Source organism: Canis lupus, chromosome 23 (genome assembly GCF_003254725.2).
Source record: "Canis lupus dingo isolate Sandy chromosome 23, ASM325472v2, whole genome shotgun sequence".
In the NCBI taxonomy this organism is placed as follows: domain Eukaryota; kingdom Metazoa; phylum Chordata; class Mammalia; order Carnivora; family Canidae; genus Canis; species Canis lupus.
The window spans coordinates 5839170-5852149 of NC_064265.1; the positions used below are offsets into that span (position 1 = coordinate 5839170).

The 12980-nt window shown below is 38.0% G+C and overlaps 1 protein-coding gene across 28 annotated transcripts in view; it reads left to right on the top strand.

The window, feature by feature from the left end:
* Positions 1–12980, top strand: part of ARPP21 (cAMP regulated phosphoprotein 21) — a 155004-nt gene that overhangs the window by 44978 nt on the left and 97046 nt on the right. For 27 of the 28 annotated variants that reach the window (XM_025461382.3, XM_025461384.3, XM_035705322.2 and 24 more), the window contains exons 4-9: positions 567–608; positions 1368–1457; positions 5420–5564; positions 7020–7098; positions 7746–7805; positions 8532–8672. In XM_025461382.3, the coding sequence (XP_025317167.1) occupies positions 567–608; positions 1368–1457; positions 5420–5564; positions 7020–7098; positions 7746–7805; positions 8532–8672 (557 nt within the window). Of the gene's footprint in view, positions 1–566; positions 609–1367; positions 1458–1650; positions 3535–5419; positions 5565–7019; positions 7099–7745; positions 7806–8531; positions 8673–12980 lie in introns of those variants that run through there. The other variant, XM_049099756.1, reaches the window with a different exon arrangement.

The following is a 12980-nucleotide window of genomic DNA, read 5'->3' on the forward strand; positions in this document are numbered from 1 at the left end:
AAGGTCCACTTCATATTAGCAAACAAACCTAAGCCTTAGAATTCACAATCAGAGAGAGAGAGAGAGAGAGAGAGACAGAGCGAGCCCTAGAAAAGGGTGGTTGGGGGGAGTACTGGGGGGGTTGAGGGATGATTGACGGTACTGAAAGAGTGATATGATTAAGTACACCATGATTTATAAGAGCAAGAGATTTGGTAGAGGGAAAACAAACTACTTGCAAATAGCCTGTATTGATTTATTTGAACCAACTACAAACTGTTAACTCTTTTTGTATATCAGTGAACAAAGGCAGATAACCACGAAATGGTCCAAAGCCTTCAAGGCAGGCTTCCCTGCGCCCCCTACCCAATTGCTGCTGTAAGGAGAAGGAGCTAAAGTTAAAAGGTCAAAAGTTTGAGGGAGAAAGGGCAGGGCAGCCTTCCACAATGATTATAATACGTTCTTGATTTCTGGACTAATGACACTTCTTTTCTCTCTCCCTCTCTCTTCTCCCCCCACCCCCCGGTTGTTGGTTTACTGTTTGTTTGTTTGTTGTTTGTTTGTTTGACTTTGTTTCTAACATACAGAGGCGGTTGGCAGCTCAGAACCAAGAAAGAAGAAAATCCAAGGTAGGGTTCTGGAGATGCCACATTGACCTGATATCATGGCTGTCAGTTGCTTATTTCAGACGGGGGTTAACAGGTTTGTTGCCAGTTCAGATGGCTCCACTGGCCCTGTCTGCTTTCAACGAGGTCCTGTTGACACTACACTTGTCTTTCTGTCTCTCTCTGTATGCTTTGCAGTTAGAGCATTTAGGGTTCCCATAGCCGCAGATGCATGTGTCTGATCCCGTTTTCGCAATGGCGGACTTGACAGCGCTTCACAAAATGAGTAGCTTCTTTTGTTTTCATTTTAAATAAAATCTGGGGCAGATGTGTTAGTCTGGCCAGTTGATTTCTCCCTTGGAGTAAACAGGTGCCGGTGTGTTTTAGGTCCCTCCCCTCATCATCTTAAACATCTTTTCAATCAGATCCGTCCCAGACTCAGTCTTAGCAGAAATTAATTTCTGTCATCCTTCTCTCCTTGTATGTTCACAAAATGGCAGCAGTTGCTTCCTTACATGTTTCCGACGTGAGGGGCCCAATTTGCGACAGGTGCCCCTTAAATCCACGTTATTCACAATCGCCTCCACCTGCATCACCACCAACACGGGGCTCTGAATCTTGAAGCCGGTGTAGACAGACAGCACGGGGCAGCCAATTTGAAGCTCGTTTTAGGAATCTGGTTTGGGAGGTCCTGGGAGGGTGGTGAGGAATTGACAGCCCCGAGAATGTTTTCTGTTTGTTGTCTTTATTCGCCTTGCCTTGCCTCTTCTTTCCCCTCCCCAGTCAGGAGCAGGGAAAGGTAAACTGACTCGCAGTCTTGCCGTTTGTGAAGAATCCTCAGCCAGACCAGGAGGGGAAAGTCTTCAGGATCAGGTATTACCCCCTGGCACTTTCACTAACTGCATGAGTGGGATCTGTCTTCGTGTGCATGGGTCTGAGTCTGGCATCACACAGAGTTTTGGGGGAGAAGAAATAAAGAGAGTTTTCCGGCTTTATCCTCTGCTTATGAGACATTCTAAACTAGCTTAACAGTTTGTCACAGAGTATTACGTTTGTTTTTTTCCAGACTCTCTGAAAACTGCAAATGGAAAGGAATTCAAAAGAATTTAGTTAAAAAAAAAAAAAAAACTTAAAAAGTAAGCACGGTAGTGCCGAATTTCCTCAAAGGCTCTCTCTTGATAAGACTGAACCAAATATAGTCCTAAGCATCCCATCTCCTTCCTTATTGGAGATTCTTACCTCTCACTTCCCCAAAATGCACTTGCCTATAAGAAACACAACTCTTGGCTCTTATGAAACTTTGGAAATAGTGACTAAGGTGCATTAATCTTTGGAGACATGTTTTTATGGGCTTTCGTTAGAGATTTCCGAATGCTGGAAAAATTGTCCAGAAATGAAATCTGAGGTGATGGTGGATTTCATATTATTAAATTTATATGAATTTAATATTATATATCACTGTGGGCTCTTCCACTTATTTTTGCTCCTTATAGCAACACTATTAGGGCCTGAAAATTCAGATTCTGTCAAAACCCTCCCGTGACCAAATGGGAACTTCATGTCATATTTATTTTTGTTTGCCTTTTAGGCATTGTATTAGCTTTTATAAAAAATAGTCTAGCAGCTGAAATTTTCCTTATTTTATCCGAGAAGTCAAGACAACAGCAAAATGATTTATCTGAGCCCAGGGGAGTGCAAATTGATTAAGATATCATTATTTTTGTTTGGTCTTGTTTGCCTTCCTCTTTTTATTTTAATTGAAATACTCTAAATTCTTCTCATGGATACAGACAGCATTGAGAGCACTTTCTTTAAAAGGACCAAAAATAAATACCTTATAGATTTTGTCCTAAGAGTATTTTTTTTTCCTAGCTTCATTTTCTGACCGTGCCACTCATGTCGTAAGGCATGGACCAGCTATCTTTCTCTAGCCATCACTATGTTTCATACACAAGCTTTATTTTACTTGGGCTCTGAGAAATGTGTGGCTTTTCTTCAGCATTTTATTTGTGCTTCTATTTCTAATGGAGATTGAAAAGGGGGAATGATGTGACTATCATGGCTTATATTTTTAAATGTTGATTGATGGCTTATAATGTACTGCACACAATATATGTTAACTCTGCAGAATGACAGACTCTGGGAGAAGTCATGCCCCAGTTGTCCCCTACTCCTAATACCAGGCAGAGGAGGACAGCCTTTAGAGACTTAATCTGCTTCTCATGCCATTTGACAAGGTACCAGGAGGAAATTTTTTAAGAGATCATCTGTATGTAGTGCCCGTTCTGGACCTAAGTCTAGTTTCTCCATACAGTTGGTACAGAGAAATAAGATGCAATCGGTGCTTTGTTCCTGCTGGTTTCAAGCTCAGTGACCAAGACTAGCTGTGTAGGAAAGAATTAGAACTCGCACACCTCTCTTTTGACTGGCTCAGGGGTGGCGGGAGCAGGCGGCCGACAGAAAATACCCAGACACACATGGTAGCCAGTGGGTGTGTTACTTTTTAGGGAATAAAGAAGCAGACCTTTGAGCTTATATGCAAATGCCTTCATTAGGTACCATCGGCACTTACAAAATGTGGGAACTGAATCCCAGAGAACCCTGGCAGACGTATACAGTAACAGTATATGGATTGTATTGCTTCCCTAATATTTGTATATTCACAGTATTTGAAAACTGCCTTCATTTTCCTGTGTGGGAAAAACTCTTGCTACCTGTATTACTTGATCTCAGACCCATAGCTGATGGTTCAGTCTGTCCTTCAGTTAAAGGAGTTTTGCTTTTCTAATGTTATATTCTTTACCTATCAGTGTATTACTGTGACTTGAATCATTCTTTTATTGTTGTTGGATATAAACTTATCCTGTACCAATGTATTTATTAACACTTGTATTTTATTATTGAGCATATCAATAAAAATATTAAAAAATAACAGATTGTTTTTTACCAACTCTATAGCACTTTTGTGTGTTCTTTCAACACCAGAATATATATTTACGTATAGAAAAGATAGGTATTTTTCTGAGAATAGTATTTGTCCACACGTGGCGTGAGTTTGTCCTTTTTTTTTTTTTTTTTGGTGGAAGATGTCTTTTAGCCTCTGCTCTTGTAGTTATGCTTCCAGGCCTCTTTGATTGTAGACTCAAACTGACAGAGGCTGGGGGATGCAATAGGTTTTGAAGAAGCAATGAGACCAACCACTCTGATGGCCTGGTGCCCTCAGTTTCCCCTCCTGTTCAATTATTGAGTTGATTCTTCCCCAACCCCCAACTGTGTTTTCTGAACCAGAAATGTTCCAGCTGTTTCCTTAGCAAGCAGAAGCAAATCAAAACCTTAAAATCAGCCTGAACCTTTGCAGACTAAGACATTTCTGTCCCAAATCACATGACAAAAGAATCTATAATCAAGTTACACTCAGTTTTACATATTTTGTGTCTGTCCATCCCCAGGATAAACACGTAGATGTCAGGAAATCTAGCTAAGATAAATATTTATCATGAGAAGGAAATATTTATTTCCTCCTCTCTATCATATGTCTTTCCAGCTGTGGTGCCTTTTTATTCCAGCTAGGAGTTCACAATGGAGCCCCAACTAAAACACAAACTTGGTTTTGGTGGTCTTGTTTTATGCTTGTTAGATTAGCCAGGTTTATCAAGAACCCGAAGGATCCCAAGATGGCCGTAATTTGAGGAGGTACAAGCATTGCTTTAGTCACGTGTACAGGAGCATTAGTTTAGTTAGAAACACTATTAGTCATTGGGAATATTTTTCTTTCACATCATAAATTTTAATGTTACTGGTAGAAAAAAGCTTTCCCATCAAATGATCTCTTACATAAGAGAAAGCAGGTTTAATGTTGGTTAATTTGTCATAGTTTTAATCATAGGATAGGCTTTTTATAAAACTTTTTAAAAGCTATGATTTGGCTCATTCTTCTTCAAAACAGTGAACATGTTATCAGCCCAATGGCTGATATGTGGATTAAAACAAGGCGATCTGTTTCCAGTGTAAAATAAATAAATATAAAAGTGGATCCAGTCCCAATACTGTAAATGGTCAATAGTGTACAAAGCATCAGTTCAAGAGATTTTACATTTTGGAAAGAACTGACTGATACAAAAATTAAAATATTATTTATATTTAATTGATGGGAAATATATTTCTGCTTTCTACCTTTTCTAAAAGGCAATGCTGATTCTAACCGTATATTACGATGACTTACTAATGGCGTTTGTAAACGAGGTGTGATAATCATCCATACCTGGGATTCCTGCACCTAGCTTGGTTTTTGTAAATAGTAGAAATCATTGTTGATGTAGCTCTAAAACAGACTTTTTACTGTAAATTGGCTATTAAGGCCTTTATGTCTGTTCTATCTGTAATTATGATTCGTAATATCTGTCTATGTTTGTGCAGATTTCTCCTTATAAGGAATTATAAAAAAGAACTCAAAAGGCTTTTTTTTCCTTTTTTTGAGACATGGCAGTGGCTGTGACGTAAGCTGACTGATAAGGAAATGTTTCCTAAGTGTTTAAAAATAAACCTGTAGAGGAAATAAGAGGTATGATCCAGGGGAAAGTAACTTGCTTAAAGTTAATATTCATGAGGCTAAGTTTTAGTACTAGATGTTTCTCATGACCTCCCATTGACTTCTGAAGTTTAATTCACCCTAAAGGGAAATTATTTTTCTGACAGGTTTAATTTTTTTTACCATTTAAGAAAAAAAAATCTGCTCCTGGCTTTCATTTTCCTGTATTTAATAACCTCTATGCAAAATGGAACCAGACAGAGAGTCTTAAATCTGGCCCTAAATTATTATATTTTTTCCCCAACAGGAATCAATTCATTTACAGCTTTCCAGTTTTCCCAGCCTGCAAGAGGATGATAAATCTAGGAAAGATGACTCAGAAAGAGAAAAAGAAAAGGATAAAAACAAAGATAAAACCTCTGAAAAACCCAAGATCAGAATGTTATCAAAAGGTGAATGTGAACATGTTTCCTTAACTTACTGAATTTGGACAGATAAATAGTCACAGAGTACATCCTCGATTTACACACATATTCACCTGCCACCAGACTCTGCATATACTTCTATATGTGTATGCGTGTGTGTGTGTGTGTGTGTAAAAGATGTGAACTCTATTTCCTTTCTGTTAATGGTGTCATTATTTGTGTATCAAGAAAGGTTATTTTTAGGCTCACTTATTTCTTTGGATTTTCATTTGGGTCTTCTGTTTTCAATGATAAGTTTGTACAAAAGACTGAGTATAAATCTGCTCTTAACTCAGGTTCATTAGTCTGATTAACCTGAGCTGATGTACAGTAATGGTATTCAGTTTTATATCTTAACTTCCATGTTTATCTTAAAAAACAGATAATGAATTAGCAATTCACAGCCAACAAGTGATGTTGTCCCCAAAGCATAGACGTAAATAAGTCAATGTCCTGGGTGGGAATATGTGATTGACGTTGTATCTGCCACAAATGGATTTGGTCTCTGCAACCCACATAACCCACCACATCATGTCTCACCTAAAAAAAATATACATTTCTACTTCAATAAAATTTTTTCCAAGAAAATAAAAAAGCTATACCTTCTCAAACCCCAAAGCCATAGTCCAGACTTTTCAGATTGTTGCCATACATACAGTGGTACAAAAATCAAACCCAAAAAAATAAAATGAAACAAAGGTTAAAACAAAACTAAGTTATGTTAAAATGAAGAATACCATAATAAATAGCTTTGCAGTAGACTTTTTTTTTTTTTAATAACAGAGAAAGAACAAGGCATCTGATCAGCTGAGGAATGATGTCTGCTTGTATTATGCTCTGTAAACATGTATCTGCTTATAATGATTACTTCTGCTACTGAATATCTAAAACCCAAGGTGTGACAGGAGTAAAGAAGTGCAGGTTCCTAAAATGGCTTTAGAAATTAAGCTTTAGCCAGCATCAGAAGATTTGAAAGGCTTGGAAATATTCAGTGCCCTCCTATTGTACTGATGAATATTTAGACGGTCTTATCACAGAACTTTCACTTTTTGCCCTCTCTGTTTTAAGAGAAAAAGGGTTTCCCAGAATCTCAAGCTGTTGAGAGCTCTCTCTGTGGGTTGGTACTACCTGTCACGTGTAGCTCATGGCCTTGCTGATTGACAGCAGGGAATGAACACGTGACATTTCACCCCACCCACCTCCTACCCTACTGTGCCCACAGCCCCTCCTGTGACGGCTGGATCTTTCCACACTCAGGATCTACTGGGTTCCTCCATCTCAAATCTGGTTTTCATTCTAGTGTTATACTGCTGATTTGCTAGTTTTGAAACCTGTACCTTCACGCCAATAGCTTTATCTAAAATATACCCAGCAAGAGGGAAACCTTTCCACCCCTCTTCCTTATCAGCATTCCTGACAAATCCATCCTGCTATTTGTTTCAGATTGCAGCCAAGAATACACGGATTCTACTGGCATAGACTTACATGAGTTTCTGATTAACACATTAAAGAATAATTCCAGGTAAATTATTAAATGAACCTCTTATTTTTAGAAGAGTCCAGTAGAATACTGCAAAGTCATTTGTCCAACACTTCCAAGTACAAAGTTGTAAAATGCAGGCACCTTTTCTAATGTCTTAAACTGTCTCTTATATTTTCTATTTTCTGCTAATAGTTTGCATGTTTATTGTTTACAGATAGTCTTAATTCGTGGGTAGTTACTCAAAGAATAAATTATAGTTCACAAGTTTTGCTTTTCTGGTCACAAAGAGATACTGATTAAGGAAAAAAAGAGAATTAGAATCAATGTTAAAGAAACCAATTATGCCCTACTGACTTATTGGGCTTTGCTTTGCTCTAGTTTCCTATTAATTTAAAATATACAACGTATCTGATGTGTCTTATGGGCTTAATCCCTTACATGTCTTAATTAACATTAAAACTACAGAAGTTTCAATATTACAAAATGCTTAACAAACAAGATGAGAAATAATCTTAAGTAGGATGAAATCACATGTATATGGACTGCATATTCCAGAGAAGAGCTAGATTAAAGATTTATAGTCACATGGGTTCAACCAATCTTTTTCAGACATGCAAATGAACTTTTTAGGTCTTTGAGAATGGCAAGTACATCAAACCTTTTCATTTTGACATTTGTTTTTGCAGGGACAGGATGATACTCTTGAAAATGGAGCAGGAAATTATTGATTTCATTGGTGACAACAAGTATGTTTTATTGCAGTGCTGATTAATTTATATGATGTGTCTTAGTTTGGTATTTGGATTTAATTATTCATTCTGGAAAGATTTAGGGATAGATAAAACATTATTTAATATGTTTGCCAATTTGTTAAATGGAGATGCTATTAGGATTAGAAGCTATATATTGATGGGAATTGTTGCTTGGACCATGTGTGTGCCTGCTTGTTAAATTCCTGACAAAATGACTATAAACAGGGGGCTGCTGATTAGCATAGAGTAGCTGTGACAAGAAGCAACCCTTTTCATTTTTATTATAGTTTTTTAATGGGCTCCAGCTGGCTGCAGTCAGTTATGCCTGGTCATAATTGTGCTGCTTTCAGTGTAAACCGTGTAATGACACATCTCCAGATAGGCATCTGCAGTCACATACTATGTCATATCATTTGTCCCGTGCCTGGCTCTGTTGATAAGGTATCATGAACTAAAATAGAATACTTTCCAACAGACATTAAGTTCTCTTTGCTAAGAGAAATGTGCAACTATGAAACAAAAGATGCTTATTGTAGCTTAATCGATAAATCCATAGTAAGTGGAAAATTGTCTGGAAATGAGGACATGAAGTGATGCCAGAGATGAACTAAGCTTAGTGGTTTGGATGAAATAGGAATGGTTTTACATGTGTACCTATAGAATGCCCTACAGGCCCAAAACGCAAGTGCTGATTCCACTGTTTCTTATATTCCTTTTCAGTAATCATTATAAAAAGTTCCCTCAGATGTCATCCTATCAGAGGATGCTTGTTCATCGAGTGGCAGCTTACTTTGGGTTGGATCACAATGTGGATCAAACAGGGAAATCTGTTATCATCAACAAGACCAGCAACACAAGAATGTAAGCCCATTGCTGTATTTATTTAGCATTTTCTTTTTCTCTTATGGATTCATTTATAAGAGCATGTTATAAAATTCAAAATACATGGCATTTAAAATGTGCAGTGTTATTTATCTCTTGCACTTATCAGCGGTATGTGGCATTTATCTGTAAAAGATTATCTGAGGACCAGGAAAGTTTATAAAATTTAGACAGTAAAGTGGGTTTATTCTTGGATCTTTTACACAGCTCCTGAAACATAATTTTCTTTCTTTCATCAATACTCCATGTGATTACAGAGAAAAGCGTAGAACATTTTATGTCAAAGTATAACTCAAGTAAAAAAACAGGCATTTTAAAACAGCAAGGACATATACAGGATAATTGTCCTTTTCTTTCTTTTTCTGGTCCATAGACATCTGTCTTACTGTGGTTTCTAGATTAACAAAGAGCTTTGCCCCCCAGAGACAGAAATCCTGTGCCTAAAGTCACCATTCTTTTACTTAATAGCTGTGTGACTTGAAATAAGTCAGTTCAAATCTGCCATCTCGTTTTTTTTTTTTTCACCTGTAAAAGGAGAATTTTGAGCTGAATAGCTCAGTTCTAGCTCTAAAAGGAAGATGTTTATTTGCTTTTCCTCCTTAAAATAATCATTTGCTTCTATCTTAATATCTCTTCACGGTCCCATTGAGTCCCCAAAAGTGTAGGATGAGTAGTCATTTGCTTTGGAAATTTGCACTTGGATCTCTTAAAAGCATGTGTGTTTTGAGCACAGTGCAAGCCCCTTTTATAGCAGATACGTGTTAACTTGAAAAATGGTCCCTATGCAAAGCATTCGCTTAAAACACTTGTGCCTTGTAATTTCTTTTTTCACAGTGTGCTTAGTAAATTGTGTAAATTGCATGGTTTTTAGGAATGCTGTGTTAGTGAAGGGAGCTTTTGTGTCAAGCAGAGCAGCGTGTTTTAGACACTCCATTTTCTGCTCCCCAGAGGCTGGACAAGTAGGGCTAGAGATGAGGCTCTTTCTCTACTCAAGGTTCAGTCTGTGTTCCGCAGAACAAGAGTGAAGGTCACAGTGGAGAGAACACAAACAGAGATCTGGGACGGAGCTGGGCTATTATCTCAGGGACACCAAGCACTTCGCTTCTCTTGGCTTCCAACTACTTATTTATCTGCAGGAGAGTTTAAAGTGGATGATATTTAAGGGTCCTCGAAGCTTCAGAATTATTGGGTCCTATGGTTGCGTTCTACTGTGCTGGCAAAATACATTTTTAAATTTATCAGTGTTCCACTTTATCTGATTGTTAGCACATGTACCTCCCATTTTCAATTGTCATAAGAATGAAAGTCACTGTCCTTTCATCCTTTATATGTCCCCTCTCCATCAAGCATCCCTCATTGTTGCTGTTGTGGATTTTCATTCTCTATCCTGGTTTCACTTATGACTTTCACATACCATAAGTGCAGGGACACACTGATTGTGAAATAGGCCAGCAGTGGACAATCTTTTTTTTCCATTTGTTTTTCTCTTCTTTTTCTATTTAGGCCATAACAGACATGGAAAAGCTCAATGATCAAGTATATTGTTTGATACAGGTTCAGCTAGTAGAGATAGTGCATTTATTTTTAATTCATGTCACTTTTGCAATCCCATGGTTACAATATTAGCACACGTGTTTGAGACCTGTTTCTGGGTAGAGTGGTTTTTGAGAAAATTAAGCCCCATGTGAAGACTTTCCGTGAGCTTTGAGTGATGGTTCTAAACTTGCTATGCCAGTACGGTAGCCCCTAACTACATATAGCTATGTATGTTTTGTTTTAAATCAATTAAATTTAAATAAAATTTAAGCTTCAAAATTCAGTTCCTTGGTCAGGCTAGCCACATTTCAAGTGCTCCTATGAGACAGAACATATATAGCATATTGCCATTGTTTCAGAAAGTTCTGTTGAGTAGCTCTTGTCTGAACCTGTGTTATTCTTGCAAGTTTCCAACTATGACTGGAGGATATAATTTATCCCTTAAAACTTTTATTTTCTGGCTAATGGGTATCATATTATCATGTTATTGGACTTCTTCACTTCTGGGAGAACACTAGGCTGTTTGTGTGTGTGTGTGTGTTTTCTAATGGCCAATTTGAAATAGACGCCTCATGTCTATGCCTTCAGGGGGAGCTAAGAGAGTACATGCCTAGAACACTTCAGGTATAGTTGCTGTGATGCAAGGCCTGGACTGGCTCTTCCTCGTGCCTGTTCTTGTACACACCTTCTAGTCCCGCTTGAGTCAGGCCTTGCCTAAACAGAAAGACAAATGACTGTACATCATGGACTGTTAAGGTATTTCCTGAAGGGTCGAGCTTACTAATGTTCAATCCAGAGCTGTCAAGTCGTGCTGTTCTCTTCTGGCCATCTTACTGAGGATCCTCTATTTGAGTGGCTGTTGTTTGGGGGTGAGGGGGAGGGAGTGCTGATATCTTTCAGGACAAGAGAAGTGGATGAGTTAAATGTCATTTTTCAGATAGTAATAAGTCACATCCCCAGAATATGAATCACTGTTGGCAGCTTTAGCAGAGGAGAAATGTTGTTCTGTAGAAAGATGTATGTTTAAAAGTATTTTAAAAGTTTGTTACCATGTTCTTTTGGATTTGAAGTTTAAACTGGAATATTCCTTTCAGAACATTTTAAGTCTTGGGTGTCTTTATTTGCTTTGGTTCTCTGAAACTTTCGAGAGTCGCACTCTCAGGGCAATTGGCACGTGTTGGTTGTGGGGACCACAGTAACAGATGGATTATAATAGATGCCTTATTGGATGGAGATGTTTTTTCCATTTATATGAAGGAGGGAAGCAGAGGTGGAAATTCCTCAGATGACTCCTCATGGGTTTTGTGTTTGGGGAATACCCTTTCAGGGTGGGGGGCGGTCTGATGCTACTTTAGTGCAAATACATGAAAGTGCATTTTTTAAATGGCACCATAGCTTGGGAGAAATGCAGAAAAATGCAGATGGAGAACACAAAAGCGAACTAAAGGACTGACAGAGAGAAAGCATGTTTTAATATAATTTTTAACTTTTCTTCCTCAATGACACTGATCCTCTGACATCGATACCTATCAGCAACAAAATGGCTGGCGTTTATTTCCTGGAATCCTTGTTTCCTAGGTTATAAATAGTTCAAGTGATTATACAATGTAACTTGAGAATATTAAGTTTTCTCAGAGATAGAATAGTTTCATATGAAGTTCAAAACATTTACTCATGACAATGTACTGTGAGGATTACATACGTGTGTATATGTAGTTTACTCACATCTAGTATTTCTAAGATCCTGAGGTAAAACATATCTGTCCTTTATGATGGAAAAAAAATTTGTCCAAGGACTGACTTTTCAGTTACATGTGATATAAGAGCATTACCTACTAATTATTCATTGCACTGGATAATCTTATTGCATATATATTATTTCATTTCATCCTGAAAACATATTTACAACCTAAGTAATTAGAGTCTTATTTTACAGAAGCAGAAAATGAGGCACGCACTCAAGTTCAAATCTGGACTCACAGAGAGGCAATGATTAGCATGGCTGGGATCCAAGTTAGTTTGTTAAATATCAAGAACAATTTTCTTAAATAATCTGTCTTAGAGCAAAAACACCCAGAACATCTTGAGCAAAATCCTCAACAAGATTCCCCAGATTGGTTGGGAATTCTGCCTCTTTAAGTCTTTTGCTGTCTGATAAGAAATAATGAATGGGCCTGCGGGGAAGGGGAGATATTTTGGAAGATGAACCCAGTAGTATCAGTAAATAACATATACTTCCCACAATTTGATAGTTCTTGCTACATCCTCTGTGTTTATCACTATTACAAGGTATGATATTTGGTAGGGGGATGATATCAATTCAATTTCAACCTTGCTTTACTCCAATCATTTCCCTCCTTAAAAATGAAAAAGCTACACTTATCAATAATGTCAGTGTAGGAGGTAAACCTGCCTATTGTATTATTACAAAATTACCGCAACAATCAACCCAATTGTCCAAATCCAGGGTTTCATGCCAGAGCCACAAGAGCATGGGATGAGGCTGACAGATGCAGTAGTCCAGAGAGAGTAGGAAATGAGAGCCATGCTCATGTGGGAGACATTCCAGGAAAGTGCCTTCCTTTGAGCAAACCTGGGTACTTTAGAGAATTGACAAGGAAGTCACCCGACCCTCGACCCTCATAGCACAGTGGCCTTGGTGGTTCTCTGAGCTAGCCAGGTTAAGAGTAGGTGAGTATATGTAACCTGAAGCCTCCCAGCACACTGATTGGTCCACAGATTGGGTCTGAA